The 18,655-nt window shown below is 33.8% G+C and overlaps 1 protein-coding gene across 1 annotated transcript in view; it reads right to left on the bottom strand.

Annotated features, from left to right (window-relative positions):
* The window catches only part of SI (sucrase-isomaltase), a 101,686-nt gene that overhangs the window by 60,225 nt on the left and 22,806 nt on the right, over positions 1-18,655 (bottom strand). The window contains exons 13-19 of the mRNA XM_043594978.1: positions 16,302-16,386; positions 14,027-14,144; positions 12,515-12,686; positions 8,797-8,913; positions 6,636-6,790; positions 5,657-5,741; positions 4,518-4,574 (exon numbers count right to left, since the gene is read on the bottom strand). Coding sequence (XP_043450913.1) covers positions 4,518-4,574; positions 5,657-5,741; positions 6,636-6,790; positions 8,797-8,913; positions 12,515-12,686; positions 14,027-14,144; positions 16,302-16,386 — 789 coding nt within the window. The remainder of the gene's footprint in view (positions 1-4,517; positions 4,575-5,656; positions 5,742-6,635; positions 6,791-8,796; positions 8,914-12,514; positions 12,687-14,026; positions 14,145-16,301; positions 16,387-18,655) is intronic.

Below are 18,655 nucleotides of genomic sequence, written 5' to 3'. Positions count from 1 at the left end.
CACAATGACTCTAAACCCATATCTTTCTATAGTAACACTGAATGTAAATGGACTAAATGCACCAACCAAAAGACACAGGGTATCAGAATGGATAAAAAAAACAAGACCCATCTATTTGCTGTCTACAAGAGACTCATTTTAGACCTGAGGACACCTTCAGATTGAAAGTGAGGGGATGGAGAACTATCTATCATGCTACTGGAAGTCAAAAGAAAGCTGGAGTAGCCATACTTATGTCAGACCAACTAGACTTTAAATTAAAGGCTGTAATAAGAGAAGAAGAAGGGCATTATATAATAATTACAGGATCTATCCATCAGGAAGAGCTAACAATTATAAATGTCTATGCACTGAATACAGGAGCCCCCAAAATACATAAAACAATCACAAACATAAGCAACCATATTGATAAGAATGTGGCAATTGCAGGGGACTTTAATACCCCACTGACAACAATGGATAGATCATCTAGACACAGGATCAATAAAGAAACAAGGGCCCTCAATGATACATTGTATCAGATGGACTTGTCAGATATATTTAGAACTCTGCATCCCAAAGCAACAGAATATACTTTCTTTTCGAGTGCACATGGAACATTCTCCAAGATAGATCACATACTGGGTCACAAAACAGCCCTTCATAAGTACAAAAGAATTGAGATCATACCATGCACACTTTCAGACCACAATGCTATGAAACTTAAAATCAACCACAGGAAAAAGTCTGGAAAGCCTCCAAAAGCATGGAGGTTAAAGAACACCCTACTAAAGAATTAATGCATCAACCAGGAAATTAGAGAATAAATTAAAAAATATGTGGAAACAAATGAAAATGAAAACACAACAATCCAAATGCTTTGGGATGCAGCAAAGGCAGTCCTGAGAGGAAAATACATTGCAATCCAGGCTTATCTCAAGAAACAAGAAAAATCCCAAATACAAAATGTAACAGGACACCTAAAGGAAATAGAAGCAGAACAGCAAAAACACCCCAAACCCAGCAGAATAAGAGAAATAATAAAGATCAGAGCAGAGATAAATAATATAGAATCTAAAAAAACTGTAGAGCAGATCAATGAAACCAAGAGTTGGTTTTTTGAAAAAATAAACAAAATTGATAAGCCTTTAGCCAGGCTTCTCAAAAAGAAAAGGGAGAGGACCCAAATAGATAAAATCATGAATTAAAATGGAGTTATTACAACTAATCCCTCAGAAATACACAATTATAAGGGAATACTATGAAAAACTATATGCCAACAAACTGGACAACCTGGAAGAAATGGACAAATTCCTAAGCACCCACACACTCCCAAAACTCAAATAGGAAGAAATAGAAAACTTGAACAGACCCACAACCAGCAAAGAAATTGAATCAGATATCAAAAATCTCCCAACAAATAAGAGTCCAGGACCAGATGGATTCCCTGGGGAATTCTACCAGACATTTAAAGCAGAGATAATACCCATCCTTCTCAAGCGGTTCCAAAAAATAGAAAGGGAAGGGAAACTTCCAGACTCATTGTATGAAGCCAGCATTACTCTGATTCCTAAACCAGACAGAGACCCAGTAAAAAAAGAGAACTACAGGCCAATATCCATGATGAATATAGATTCAAAAATTCTCAATAAGATACTAGCAAATTGAATTCAAGAGGATATAAAAAGAATTATTCACCATGATCACGTGGGATTCATCCCTGTAGGGCTGGTTCAACATTTGCAAATCAATCAATGTGATACATCACATTAATAAAAGAAAAGAACCATATGATCCTGTCAATCGGTGCAGAAAAAGCATTTGAGAAAATTCAGCATCCTTTCTTTTTTTTTTTTAAACTTTTTTTTTCAACATTTATTTATTTTTGGGACAGAGAGAGACAGAGCATGAACGGGGGAGGGGCAGAGAGAGAGGGAGACACAGAATCGGAAACAGGCTCCAGGCTCTGAGCCATCATCCCAGAGCCCGACGCGGGGCTCGAACTCACAGACCGCGAGATCGTGACCTGGCTGAAGTCGGACGCTTAACCGACTGCGCCACCCAGGCGCCCCCAGCATCCTTTCTTAATAAAAACCCTCAAGAAGGTCGGGATAGAAGGAACACACTTAAACATCATAAAAGCCTTTTATAAAAAGCCCACAACTAATATCATCCTCAATGGGGAAAAACTGAGAGCTTTCCCCCTGAGATCAGGAACACAACAGGATGTCCACTCTCACCGCTGTTGTTTAACATACTGTTGGAAGTTCTAGCATCAGCAATCAGACAACAAAAGAAAATCAAAGGCATCGAAATTGGCAAAGATGAAGTCAAGCTTTCACTTTCTTTAGATGACATGATATTATACATGGAAAACCCGGTAGACTCCACCAAAAGTCTTCTAGAACTGATACATGAATTCAGCAAAGTCGCAGGATACAAAATCAATGTACAGAAATCAGTTGAATTCTACACACTAATAATGAAGCAACGGAAAGACAAAGAAACTTATCCCATTCACAATTGCACCAAAAATCATAAAATACCTAGGAATAAACCTAACCAAAGATGTAAAAGATCTGTATGCTGAAAACTATAGAAAGCTTATGAGGGAAACTGAAGAAGATACAAAGAAATGGAAAAACATTCCATGCTTATAGATTGGAAGAATAAATACTGTGAAAATGTCAATACTACCAAAAGCTATCTACACATTCAATGCAATCCCAGTCAAAATTGCACCAGCATTCTTCTTGAAGCTAGAAAAAGCAATCCTAAAATTTGTATGGAACCACAAAAGACCCTGAATAGCCAAAGTAATTTTGAAGAAGACCAAAACAGAAGGCATCAAAATCCCAGACTTTAGGCTCTACCACAAAGCTGTAATCATCAAGACAGCATGGTATTGGCACAAAAACAGACACACAGACCAGTGGAATAGAATAGAGACTCCAGAATTGGACCCACAAAAGTATGGCCAACTAATATTTGACAAAGCCGGAAAGAATATCCAATAGAAAAAAGACAGTCTCTTTAACAAATGGTGCTGGGAGACATGCAACATGCAAAAGAATGACACTAGACCACTTTCTTACAACATTCACAAAAATAAACTCAAAATGGATAAAGGACCTGAATGTGAGACAGGAAACTGTCAAAACCCTAGAGGAGAAAGCAGGAAAAAAACCTCTCTGACCTCAGCCGCAACAATTTCTTACTTGACCCATCTCCAAAGGCAAGGGAATTAAAAGCAAAGATGAACTATTGGGACCTCATGAAGATAAAAAGCTTCTGCACTGCAAAGGAAACAATCAACAAAACTAAAAGGCAACCGACGGAATGGGAAAAGATATTTGCAAATGACATATCAGACAAAGGGCTAGTATCCAAAATCTGTAAAGAACTCACCAAACTCCACACACGAAAAACAAATAACGCATTGAAGAAATGGGCAGAAAACGTGAGTAGACACTTCTCTAAAGAAGACATTCAGATGGCCAATAGGCACATGAAAAGATGCTCAATGTCACTCCTCATCAGGGAAATACAAATCAAAACCACACTGAGATACCACCTCATGCCAGTCAGAGTGGCTAAAATGAACAAAGCAGGAGACAATAGATGCTGGCGAGGATGTGGAGAAACGAGAACCCTTCTTGCACTGTTGGGAATGCAAACTGGTGCAGCCCCTCTGGAAAACAGTGTGGAGGTTCCTTAAAAAATTAAAAATAGATCTATCTTATGACCCAGCAATAGCACTGCTAGGAATTTACTCAAGGGATACAGGAGTGCTGATGGATCGGGGCACTTGTACCCTAATGTTTATAGCAGCACTTTCTATAATAGCCGAATTATGGAAAGAGCCTAAATGTCCATCAACTGATGAATGGATAAAGAAATTGTGGTTTATATGCACAATGGAATACTACTTGGCAATGAGAAAGAATGAAATATGGCCTTTTGTAGCAACATGGATGGAACTGGAGAGTGCTATGCTAAGTGAAATAAGTCATACAGAGAAAGACAGATACCATATGTTTTCACTCTTATGTGGATCCTGAGAAACTTAACATAAGACCATGGGGGAGGGGAAGGGAAAAAAAGTTAGAGAAGGAGAGAGCCAAACCATAAAAGACTCTTAAAAACTGAGAATAAACTGAAGGTTGATGTGGGGTGGGAGGGAGGGGAGGGTGGGTGATGGGTATTGAGGAGGTCACCTGTTGGGATGAGCCCTGGGTGTTGTATGGAAACCAATTTGAGAATAAATTTCATATTTAAAAAATAAAATAAAAATAAATAAGATTTTATACTAAAGAATATAACTTTATATTAGTCACATGCAACAAACATATACTTGCCCATGTGCAACAAAACATGTATACCGGCACAAATAGTACCATTATCCAAAATTATTCATTTTTTATAAGAATCACACAAATGTTGACAACAGATAGGCTATATGTTTGGAATTAAGTTTCCACATCAGATGTTTCACAGTATAATCCTTGTGAGTCTATTATTATATTAAAGTTACTTACAGTCTCATAATCATACCAAGTAGCATTGGGGATATATGCACTCACTGTATCTGCTCCCTAAAATAAAACAAGATAATTTATATGTTTTTCATTTGTTTACTTTTATCAGAAAAGTATTATACCAAATATTTCTATGTTTTTCATTTGTTTACTTTAATTTGTTTACTTTTATCAGAAAAGTATTATACCAAATATTAAGTTGGGTTTTATTTTTTTTATTTAAAAAATTTTTTTTAAGGTGTATTTATTATTGAAAGACAGACACAGCTTGAGCAGGGGCGGGGTAGAGAGAGGGGGAGACACAGAATCAGACATAGGCCTCAGGCTCTGAGCTGTCAGCACAGAGCCCAACGCGGGGCTCAAAGTCACAAACTGCGAAATCATGACATGGGCTGAAGTCGGTCGCTTAACCGACTGAGCCACCCAGGTGCCTCTAAGTTGGATTTTCATAGTCAAGAAAAAAACTTCCTTTGTATTGTTACATTCCCATATTTGTTATAAATAATAATCAACAGACTCTTTTATTAGTTTTATATAATATAATAATTTAAAACACACCAAAAGCAAAGTTGAAATTAATTTAAGTAGCAATTGAAAAAAACAATGCACACTTGCATTTGTACTGTCATAATCTACATGGTAATTGCAAATGTGTACACATTAATTTTTGTATATTTCCATGGGCATATAGACTTTTAAATGATAGATAAAACCAAATATCTCACTCCATATTTTCAATATGGTCATATGATCAGGTGACTTTCATGAACCTCTTTATCTAAAATTAGCAAAATTTCAATGTCTATGTATAGTTAAATGAGAGTTCATTGTTATTGCTATGGATTTGATTTTGATTCCATAAATTAAGTTGTCTTCTTAAGAAGAATACTAATTTTATATAACTTTATTTCCACAGTTACACATTATATATTTGAAAAGCATAAATCTACTTATCATTTTTATTATTTTTAGCATTTCTTCTACATTTTAGAATTCAATTCAACATTTATCAGGTTGAATCAGTCTACTGAGTAACATTTATTACCAAGTTGTGTTTTTTGTTTTTTGTAATTTAGTGTGGATTTGGTTATAATGTTTTCCTTTAAAAGCAATAAATGTATTAGAGTTGTAAAACTTACCTCTTTCAAGACTGGAGTAATAAGTAATGAGGGGCCCCATAAGAATTGAGTGTCCTCAGTCCAGGTATTCATATCCTCATAAAACCTAAGAATAATGATAATTTGCTACATAATGCCATGTTTACAATATAAAGGTAAAAAAATAAGTTTATCCATATTCCTTCTTGGGTTTATCATTTCAGTCTTTTCCCGGGAATTATTATTAGCTTTAATTTTTACTTGTTTGACCTGTCATTTTGAATCAATGGTTCTTATATCTTTATGGTTCATCTGACACTCAAGAAAGAAGGAAGGAAGGAAGGAAGGAAGGAAGGAAGGAAGGAAGGAAGGAAGGAAGGAAGGGACAGGGGGAAGAAAGGAGGGAAGGTGGGAGGAAATTAGTTCATCTGGGCTCAAAAAAATCTATGATACATGATAAGGTTATCTGTTATCTGTAATAAACAACTATTCTGTTTAATTCATTTTCCCCTCTAAGATAGGTCTGTAAAGTACCAGAAATCTTTCATACATGACTTTCTTCCTTTAAAATTTTTCATTAAAAAATTCCTGTTTTGATATGGATTCTAAAGTCATTTCTTGAGGAAAGGTCCTGCTTTGCTCAAAATATACAAAGGCAAACATAATTCATTGCTCTGTGACCATACTGTACTCTTGATCTATATACTCAGATGATTTTGACAATACATAATAAGTTTTAAATAACTGCATATTTAATATTACTAATATAATTTACCCAATATATTTTCTATATATTTTTTCTTTTAAGATCTATTTAATTCCCACATTTCTAACTTAATCTTGTCCAATTCATTAAATTAACCATATTTATTTACTAATGTTATTCCACAGTTCATCAAATGATTTATATGAATATAAAAAAAGCATAAATCCATTTGACATCTTGATTAATCTCCATTAATTTTTCAATATATGTCTCACATAATTTGAAAAAATTAAAATTCTTGAACGTAGTACTCACTCATGAAGAACTGGCCGTGCTACTGTTTCTCCAAACTTATGGGCTTTGTAAAACAGAGTATATAGGAAAGGTAATAAGGTATAGCGAATATTCAAATAGTGCCTTGATGAATTAACCAAAAGAGAATTCTGTCCAAAAAATGCTGGATCCTGATGCTATGGAATAAAAAGGAAATTGACATTAAAAACGCTAAAATGTGAATGAAAATTAAAGAGAAGCATTTAAGCTATTTTTGAAATGCAAATTATATACATTTCAGTTTGTATATGAAAATTTGAAATTGTTCCTCTTTCATCATCAAAGTATATAAGTATTTTTAGTTTTTATATTTTTATTTGGATATGTTTTAATTAAACTTTATTTTAAACTCGGCATTTTTCATTTTTATATATTAGAGATGAAAAGATATTTTAACGAAGAATTTTCACCTATATTATTTGTGGTAGACTGCATTATTGGCTCCAATTTTCATGCTTCCTGTACCTCCAACCTTTGCTGTATAACTCTGAAATCCCTACCAATAAAATGAAGTGTATTTCCCATCAAGTGCACTTGACTTTGTGCTCAGCTAAGTGACATACTTTGGCCAATGGAGTTTTAGTAACATGCGACCCATTCATGTAAAGGCTTGAAATGTGCTTGCCTGAAGACTTACTGCCTTGTGCCTTGTCCTTGCCATTAGGAAAAAAAGCCCAGGTAGTCTACTGGCCCAGAGATACAGGGAACAGAGCAGCCTGGCCAGCTCTTGTAGCTGAAGGACAGCTTGTAACCTGAAGGACAGCTTTCCTGCTAAGCCCACGCTAGATCAGTGGACTCTCAGTCTAGGTGCAGTGATATGAGCAAACCTGCTTAGATCTCCTGTTATGGGTAGCAAAATTATACTGGGGGCACCAGCTGCTGCCTCCCTTGATTCACCATCATGTTTCCTCTGAAGACATTTCCCTTTGGCTGCTCCCAGCTAATCAATGAGCATGGTGGGAGTACTATTCAGGCCCATTCATAGAAAACACAGGACATGGTGTTTCCAAGGTCATCTTTGCACTGAGGACTCACCACTGGGCTGAGTGGAAACTTCCTTAGAATTGGGCTGCAGTGTGTGACTCTCTTTAAAAACCCGCTTTCCTTGCCTTCATCGTCACCAGATTCAGACCCCAATTGTGATGTGAAGGCTCTCTCTCTTTATTTTCTCCTCTCCCTCCCCTTTATCCTTCACAAGTTTTTCACTAATAAATCTCTATCATGTCTGTCTCAGCATCTGCTTTTTGGGGTCAGAAATTAACACACAGTGTAATATAATTCATATCAGTATTCCCCATGAGCACAAATTTCTTGAAAGCATGTCTCAGTAGATTAGGTAATGACTAATCTCCAATTTACACCTCTTACTTTTGTTCTGTCATGCCTTCTTCCAGGCTGAGCTCGGAGTGGTTGTCCCTCTTCTCAAACAGAATTAAGGCCCTATGTGTAACTAGTGTGTAAACAATGAATCATTTCTTAACATGAACTTAATTGACTTAATGGTCTCACCTAATTTTCCCAGTTTCTCTGAGAAACATGTTTCTGAGAGCCCAGAGCATGCTGAATTCACAGGGCTGGTACTTCAGTATGTCCTTATATATCAACTCCCACCAGTTCAGATACATATGGTAAGTGTTAGTTTTATTTTTTCCCAAGCTGTCTTCCAGTTTTACTTATTATGGAAAGACTCTGGACTCAAACTACTTTTACAGTGTCTTGAACTTTTTGTGTTTCTTTAATGAAACAAAAACTGTAAATCCTTAATATTACCTTGTATTTTTTATGAAAGAAAAATTACCTGGAATTTACATTGTTGGAATCCAAGAATCTAGACTCAAAACCCTTTGGCTTTAATTTTAAGTATTAAGTTATTTTAAGTTAAAGTGATCTAATTTCCTTGTATATGCTTTATGCTTAAATAAGATATTTATGTTGTGACCCCATTACATTTCACGATTCCTTTATTTGACCATTTTTTAAATATACAAAATATTTATAGGCCTTGAGAAGGGAACTTCTAACTCCTCTTTAAAAATTATGCTACAAACTTTCAGCCCCTTTCTTCTACAGATATAAATTTAAGTACATTGCTAAAACTAGAATAAGGTTTTATTTCAAAACATGGAGAAGAAAAGGAATTTACCTCATATATATCACCATTATGGTTCCTGGAAAATGGATAAAAGGCCCCAAGTTGCATCCACCTCCTGCAAAGCTCTTCTGTGGTATTAACCACAAATCCACAGATGTCTGCTCCAACCTAAATAACAAATATATCTATCATTCATAGTGTAAAGAGTCTCAAATTTGCCTACGGCATCACATTTTATGCCTCAACAGATTAACCTGCATTACTTACAATCTTTATTTTACTGTCTTCATATATTCTTCCTTAACTTAGTTTTTTATTTTCCATTTTTGCTATTTATTTGCCTCTAATTGCATCATTTTACACTTTTTTTCACTGTCTCTTTATATACTATTAGTCTCATGTACTTATTTTCTCCTTTGATCTAATCATTGTTAATCTATAGTGTAAATTTATATTATTAAAATGTATTGTTTCTTAATCCAAAACTCCCCTCCCATGATCTGATTTTTTCCATTTATAATATATTACTGTAATAGTAAAATAGTAAAAAAAATGGTGTCTAACATGTAGCCATTAAAATTTCATTTCTCTTCCTTTAAGGACCCTCCAGGAAAAACTCTTATCCTTAATTTAGTATGTTTACATTTATTTAAATGTTTACAGCCATTTCTTTATTTTTCTAAATAGTATGTAAATATACATAAACAAAATATAGTATTTTTTGCATGTTTATTAACTCTATATAAATGGCAGACTGTACGAATGACATTGCATTTCATTTTTTTCTCAAGGTACTATTGTTGTGAGATTCACTTACGTTAATGTGGCTCTAGTTTTCTATCATATGGGATCTCATGACTATGAAAAATGTTCCTATCAAACTTATTTGTAGGCTTTTTTGTGAGTAATATTCTATGGAAATATATATATATATATATATATATACACACACACACACATATATTTACCTTTACTCTATGGTATTATATATACGTTTATATATACAAATATTTTCAAGATTATTTCTCTGGTTTATTGGAAATGCACATTGTTTAATCAAAACCAGCTGTAACCATTAGTAAGCATAGTCACAGTACATGACAATTTCCTTTGTTCCATTTCTTGTCAATTCCTGTTATATTTCGACTTTTAATTTTTGCCACCTCTCTATATATATGTATACCTCACTAAAATTTTAACTTGTATTTTTCTGGTTACTATGGAAGTTGGGAACTTTTTCATATTCTTACTGAGTCCATATTGGTTTCTCTTCCTACAGAATTACCTGTTTACAACCTTTGCTAATTTTTCCATTGTTTTACCTTCTACAAATTTACAGTAGGTAGTTTAAATTGAGTATTAGTCATTTATTGACTATATGAATTGAAAATGTCATTTTAACTTTTAAAATAGTCTTTTAATGAACAAAAGTTTTTATTTTGTTACAGTAAAATTTATATTTCTTTATTATTTGTGCCTTCTGTGATTTGTTTAGGAAATTATACCTCTAACCCAACATCACAGAGTTAGTTACTCATATGTTTTTCTAATATGTTTAAAGTTTACTTTTCTTTTTAAAAAAATTTTTTTAACATTTATTTATTTTTGAGACAGAGAGAGACAGAGCATGAACGGGGGAGGGTCAGAGAGAGAGGGAGGCACAGAATCGGAAGCAGGCTCCAGGCTCTGAGCCATCAGCCCAGAGCCCGACGCGGGGCTCGAACTCACGGACCACGAGATCGTGACCTGAGCTGAAGTCGGACACTTAACCAACTGAGCCACCCAGCTGCCTCTAAAGTTTACTTTTCATGCATAGCTCTTTAATCTATCTGGGATTGATTTTTGTGTGAAGTGTAAGTCATGGACCCCTTTTATCTTATTATGAATAAATGATACTTCACATACGCATATTTGATACTTTCCTCACTGATTTATAGTGATAGTGCAATCAGTTAATGCATTTCATTAATGCATGAGCCTATTCCATATTATGCCATATTATTCTCTTTGAATATACAGAGTCAAGAATTGTGCTATATTACTGTTTTATTGGATAGGGTGAATCCTTGTGCTCTTTTCTACTTCTTTACATTGTATTGTCTCCCACATGAAGTTTAAATAATCTTTTATGTTCCCCAAACTCACTTTATAGTTTAAATTGGAATATCACTAATGTTGGATAATAGTTTGGGGAGAATGTATATTTCTAATATATTAAGCTTTATTATCTATGAACATGGAATGTATTTAATTTAGCTACTTAAAATTTTCTCAAAACTATCCTACATTTACTTTTAATATTTACTCCTGGTAACTGTGTATTAATTACTTGCTATAATAAATTAACACTTTATCTTAAAATACATTGTGACACTGCTTATTTCTTTCAACCTTTTTTAGACAAAATTTGCCAAAAATCTATTTTATTCAAATTTCCAAAGTCATCTTTGTAATTTCATTTTATTAATTTTTCTCTAGAAACTTTGCCTCCTGCATTAATGTCTTCTCTTATTTTCATTCCTTACTTCTTTCTTTAGGTTTATTCTACTTTGTTTTTTCCATTTTCTTAATTAATGCACTTTACTCATTAATATTCAGCCTTTATTTGTTTTTAATCTAAGCAGTTAAGGCTGTAAGTTTTCCTCTAAAACAAATTTAGTTGACAACTTATAGTTTTGATATTAAGTATAATTGCTAGCACTCAGTTCTAAGGATTTATTCCCCCCCTCTGTTTCCACTCAGTTTGTTTTTTCACTCATGAATCATTTTAAAATGCATTTTTTAATTTCCCAAGTCAAGACTCTTGAGTGTGTGGTGTGTGTGTACGCGCACACGCGCATGCACGTGTGTGATTTTTGTTGTTATTTGGTTGGGTTTTTTTTTTTTAATATGAAATTTATTGTCAAATTGGTTTCCATACAACACCCAGTGCTCATCTCAACAGGTGCCCTCCTCAGTACCCATCACCCACCCACCCCTCCCTACCACCGCCCATCAGCCCTCAGATTGTTGTCAGTTTTTAAGAGTCTCTTATGGTTTGGCTCCCTCCCTCTCTAACTTTTTTTTCCCTTCCCCTCCCCCATGGTCTTCTGTTACGTTTCTCAGGTTTTCATTTTGTTTTGTGCGTATGAAAGAAAGAACAAATGAATCACTATAATTTCCTAACACATTTTACATTGTTTTTTTATGTAGTGGCTCTCTTTAATGTTCAATTATCAACACTGCATACATTTTTTATTTGATATAGAGACTGATTAGATTCTAAATATCCAGAGTTGCCTGAAACAAATTTTCTGCTTTTAAAATTTGAGACTTATCTCTGTCTTTATTTTTTATCTTTTATTTTTTTCTTTTAAATACAGGAAACAGCTTTATTGGTTTTTATCTTAAACTGACAATCTAGTATTTAAAGATATTTAGACTTTTGACATTTATCTTTATTACCACTATATTTGGATTTTTCCCTACATCTTATCTGGGGCTTTATTTACTTTATAAAAGCTTTTCCTTTGCTTTGTTTATATTGATATTTGTTTCATGTATTATTTTGAGTTCCTTGAATTTTATTTATTCCTATTTCTCATTCTAATGGCTAGAATGTTATAGATACCACCTATATTCTTTTTTTTTTTCATAAATTCCCTAAGAATAAAGACTGGATTTTTCTGTAACATACATTTAATCACTTTATTGAAGATTATTAAGATCACATTACAAAATTAAAAGTCATGCACAGCTAATATAAATGACACTGTATGAAATTGCTTACCAATGGCATTCCAAATAAATTGAACTCTAGCATTCCTGTGATAGACCATTCCATTTGCTCCCATGAAGCAGTGTTGTCCCCTAACCAGTGTGCAGCATAGCTTCCAGACCCAGCAAAAGTTGACCGGGTGAGAATGAAGCTTCTCTTATTAGGGAAAACTTTCTCTATGGCTCTAAAAGTAAAAGCAAATGAATAAATCAGATTTATTTTTAAATAACTTTTTATCGACCTTTCGTACCAATTTTGTATTTATCTACCAATGTTTACTTAAAAACATTCCAATCAGGGAAAGGAAATCAGACTTTGATTTCCTTTACCAAATTAAATAAACATACTTTTTGTATCCACTCAACACTTGTTTTTAAAATATATGGTTTAAACTCACTGAAATCCTTTTTTAACCTGAAATGTCGTAATCCGAACTTGAATTGTCTACAAAGTTTTGAGATGCAATGATGCTAATGATATATTAATGTCTGTATTTCCAAATAATAGCACGCAATGTTGGGATGAAAGTTACATATTTGAGAGGCATTTTATTTTGTTTGTATCTAAAAGTTTACTATCCACAACTACTAGCATTATTTATCTCACCTCTATTTGGTACCTGAGTATTACTGATAATTTTTTTCTATAAATAGGAAATATTCAGGAAAGATACAAAGTTTGATTTGGTATATAAAATTATCCAGACTACCTTAGTAAAAAGATTTAATGGTATTCTCAGGTGGTTTTTCTATCTTAATATCTTTATAACATTGAACTATAGTGTTGCTATTTCCTTCTAGAATTTATTTATTTATACACTTCAATATATAAATGCTCTACTGAGTTTAAAAAGTGAAGTAACCAAACTCTATGAAGATAATGTGTAAGAGTTGAGATACCATGGTATGTTTTGGGATTAGACAAATGTAGGTGTGTCTTTAAATTTAATCATATTTATTTAATTCTGAAAAAGATTAAAAAATTATTGAGGTCAGGATCTGGGTTTTATTGACTATTGCATTGTAGGTTCTTATATAATACTTGAGAAAGAATAGGCAATCAGGGTAAGATTATCCTCTTCCTTTGTTTTGTAACTTGTTATTTTTTTGCATCCAAGTACACACGGCATTAGAAAGTTACTTTGTGAGATACTACATAGAAAACTACATTTTAATTGAAACACTTGATTTTAAAAAGACCTACTCTAGAAGCACCACTCTCTCAGGCCAATTGTGTAGTTCATGCTTAGAACATAATTATATTCAGAGATAGTAAAGTGAATCAAAATTTTGAAGCGTACTTTAAATCTATGAATTAAAAAAGGACCACAGTTAAATACATACACCACATAGTTCTTGATGAACTAAGTTCCAAATTCATGAAGATTAGTAGAAGTACTGACAACATGAAAATACTATCTTTCTTTGCTTTCTTACTCTTGCTCTTTTCCAACTATATTAGTGTATTACAACATATTTCTAGACAATAAGTATGAAAGAGGTTTCTGAATGAAACTGCACTTACTTCTCTGTGGCTATAGCCATGCTGTATCCATAGAGGCTGTGAACATCATACTGTTTCCCCCAGTACTGCACAGCATCCATGCAAATTGTTTTGGAATACATGAGTTTGTCAAGAATATCTTAGAAAAAATATGTAAGAAATATTTCTTAAGAGAGAGTTTCCATTTTAAGCTTCATAATCCTTATGTACACATATATATGTACACATATATATATACCTATTTGTATTATACGTCACACAAATATAATGCTTTCTAGGTTAGTTTATTTAAATATAATTTAATATGGCCAACTCATCTTTGACAAAGCAGGAAAGAACATCCAATGGAAAAAAGACAGCCTCTTTAACAAATGGTGCTGGGAGAACTGGACAGCAACATGCAGAAGGTTGAAACTAGACCACTTTCTCACACCATTCACAAAAATAAACTCAAAATGGATAAAGGACCTAAATGTGAGACAGGAAACCATCAAAACCTTAGAGGAGAAAGCAGGAAAAGACCTCTCTGACCTCAGCCGTAGCAATCTCTTACTCGACACATCCCCAAAGGCAAGGGAATTAAAAGCAAAAGTGAATTACTGGGACCTTATGAAGATAAAAAGCTTCTGCACAGCAAAGGAAACAACCAACAAAACTAAAAGGCAACCAACGGAATGGGAAAAGATATTCGCAAATGACGTATCGGACAAAGGGCTAGTATCCAAAATCTATAAAGAGCTCACCAAACTCCACACCCGAAAAACAAATAACCCAGTGAAGAAATGGGCAGAAAACATGAATAGACACTTCTCTAAAGAAGACATCCGGATGGCCAACAGGCACATGAAAAGATGTTCAGCGTCGCTCCTTATCAGGGAAATACAAATCAAAACCACACTCAGGTATCACCTCACGCCAGTCAGAGTGGCCAAAATGAACAAATCAGGAGACTATAGATGCTGGAGAGGATGTGGAGAAACGGGAACCCTCTTGCACTGTTGGTGGGAATGCAAATTGGTGCAGCCGCTCTGGAAAGCAGTGTGGAGGTTCCTCAGAAAATTAAAAATAGACCTACCCTATGACCCAGCAATAGCACTGCTAGGAATTTATCCAAGGGATACAGGAGCACTGATGCATAGGGCCACTTGTACCCCAATGTTCATAGCAGCACTCTCAACAATAGCCAAATTATGGAAAGAGCCGAAATGTCCATCAACTGATGAATGGATAAAGAAATTGTGGTTTATATACACAATGGAATATTACGTGGCAATGAGAAAAAATGAAATATGGCCTTTTGTAGCAACGTGGATGGAACTGGAGAGTGTGATGCTAAGTGAAATAAGCCATACAGAGAAAGACAGATACCATATGGTCTCACTCTTATGTGGATCCTGAGAAACTTAACAGGAACCCATGGGGGAGGGGAAGGAAAAAAAAAAAAAGAGGTTAGAATGGGAGAGAGCCAAAGCATAAGAGACTGTTAAAAACTGAGAACAAACTGAGGGTTGATGGGGGGTGGGAGGGAGGAGAGGGTGGGTGATGGGTATTGAGGAGGGCACCTTTTGGGATGAGCACTGGGTGTTGTATGGAAACCAATTTGTCAATAAATTTCAGAAAAATAAAGAAAGAAAGAAAGAAAGAAAGAAAGAAAGAAAGAAAGAAAGAAAGAAAGAAAGAAAGAAAGAAAAATAAATAAATATAATTTAATTTTATATATGTACATCTGTTACACAATTACAAACCATCCAAATCCCTGCTTTTCAGGTTTTTTATTGTGCTTCAACTTACAGGCTTATGTGGTGTTGCAATAATTACTGTCATCTTCAGATGTACTTATTGCTGTCTATTCTCCCCTAAGAGCAAATCTTTCTTTGGTTGTATTTTTTACCCACTTTTAATGGTGAAAAACTCATTTTTTAGAATATGTGACATGTAACTATTCCCATTAGGTTCATTCGAAAAACTGCACAAATTACTGCATAAGGCTCGTGGAAAGAAGTTGATCATTTAAATTATAATTTCGAACAAATTGTGTTTCTTTTCATTAATTATTTGATCATGGGCAGTTTATCAGTAATAAAGAGAAATCAATAATCTTTCCCCAAATTTAAAATCATTCTTCTTTTCTTAAGCATAAAAAATTTAGCCCAAAAGTAACACAAAAACAGACAAAAACACATTGATTTCAGGGACTCAAAATTTTATCAAGGTTTGTGATATAGAAATATATGCTAGAATTTACCAGGAAAATTATTCTTAGTTAATGGTAAGTAAATAACCAAATAAAATTTACCAGGAGTAAAAGGTGGATAATTCAGTTTATTGTCATTGCATCCTTTTTTTGAACCTTGAACAAAACTGGAAACTTCATTCATGTCCTAAATGGATATAACATGAAGAACAGCAGATTTTAAGTGATAACAGAGGTATCTTGTATGGGATTCAGGGATTGTATATAACAAAAATGTATTTAATTTACCTAGTTTTAATTATACCTATAAAATATTAATAACATTATAAGTATTAAGCAACTGTCTTTTCCAAGTAGTTGTATCAATTTTCTCAAGGTGAGTCCACCATTGTGCCACACTTCTGGCACATTCATTTATGCACCATCGTTTGCTCATCTTACCTGACATTTATCTAGTTTCTGTAATGTGCACTGCCAGCCGCGAGGCACAGCATGTTTTGTATAGCCCTTCATTCCTACACTCTCATGAGAGAGTGAAAGTGAAAATAGGTAAATAGCATTTTAGCATTAAATGAAAATAGTTATGACCTTACTTAACCCCTTGAACAGTCTCAGGGAACCCTAGGGCAGCTGGACCACATTATAAGAACCAGTGACCTAAACATCTCTTGGAGGCAGAATTGTGGGGATGTGTTTATAGATTTTTTGCCGTGTAAACGTAAGCCGTGATAGTATCTTGCCACATACTAGTTTGTGACCATTACTTTAAAAAAATAAAGGCTTTGAACTAAAAAGATAATATATATAAAATTATATATCACACTACACATGCTCAAAAAGTAATCTATTTCTTTTTCCTTCTCTGTTAATTGCATTGTAGGACTTCCACACATTTTTGAAGCTTATTTCCCACATGTCTATAATATGCAGTCTGCTGTCACAAAGACTTCATACTCGGTCAAGTCCCTTGTTAATATTGTTTTTCTTCAGAAGGAATAAATTTTCTTTATTAGTCTTTTTTTCTTCCATACACATCATGCCCAGATGGAATCAATGTGAAACATTAAAGTTGCAAAATAAATTTTTCATCATTAAAAGGTAAATGTTTTCATTTCCTAAATATTTTCTCTTTAAAAAAGTTTTTAATGTTTATTTTATTTCATGTTTTTTTTTGAGAGAGAGAGAGGCAGAGCATGAGTGGGAGAGGGGCAGAGAGAGGGAGACACAGAATCTGAAGCAGGCTCCAGGCTCTGAGCTGTCAGCACAGAGCCGGATACGGGGCTTGAACTAACTAGCAGAACTGAGTCATGACATCATGAGCCTAGATGAAGTTGGACACTTAATCGACTGAGCCACCCAAGCTCCAAATATTTTCTTTTTTTTTAAAAATTTTTTTTCAACGTTTTTTATTTATTTTTGGGACAGAGAGAGACAGAGCACGAACGGGGGAGGGGCAGAGAGAGAGGGAGACACAGAATCGGAAACAGGCTCCAGGCTCCGAGCCATCAGCCCAGAGCCTGACGCGGGGCTCGAACTCCCGGACCGCGAGATCGTGACCTGGCTGAAGTCGGACGCTTAACCGACTGCGCCACCCAGGCGCCCCTCCAAATATTTTCTTAATAGCTACAAAGAAGAAAAATTATGTAGTTATTCTACAGTATTGGGGTTACTTTATTGAAATTACCTGGAATATTATATTAAATTTGATTTTCCTGTGTCTAGTAAAATTAATACAAAGAGATACTATAGTTGGGCCGCCAATAATTTTAGATGAACCTAAGCACTTTTTCTTCATGAATCCATGAACCAAATTAAATTTAAAAATAATTTCAACTGCTGACATTCATAATTGGGAATCAAGTTGCATTATTTTAAATTTTAACTTTTTCTAAAGTATTTAGCATCTTATATGTGTAATCATTCTTGAGAAAATACAAAGCAAAACATTTAACTATGAAATTTATGTTATTTTATTAGAATTATGTACTTGCAAATTGAAATAAAATTCACAAGTTCTTCCAGCATTTGCTCAAAATAGACATAATTTATGTAACTTAAGAATAAACATAATTTTTAAAGAAATTAATTTATTTCACATGAAAAAATTGATCAAAAATATTTGTTTAATCATTAATATTATACTGTATGTTAACTGGAATTTAAATAAAAATTAAGATAAAATTAATTATTTTATCATACAACCATGTAAATAAGAGTAAATCAAATGTTTGATTTCACCAGTTCACAATATAAGGGAAAAGAGTCTCTGTACTCAAGAAGATAAATGTATTCATCTATTAAAGGGAAAAAAACCACTTTTACATGATTGTAACCATATTTTACAATAAACACAATATTTGCTATTTGATTATTTATTTTTAAAATATCCTATCTACTTGGAAAGATTTGTTATTAATTAAACATACTACACATAATGTAATAGAATGTATTTGTAT

The sequence above is a fragment of the Prionailurus bengalensis genome, chromosome C2 (genome assembly GCF_016509475.1).
Source record: "Prionailurus bengalensis isolate Pbe53 chromosome C2, Fcat_Pben_1.1_paternal_pri, whole genome shotgun sequence".
NCBI lineage: Eukaryota > Metazoa > Chordata > Mammalia > Carnivora > Felidae > Prionailurus > Prionailurus bengalensis.
This window is presented reverse-complemented; position numbering and strand designations above follow the sequence as displayed.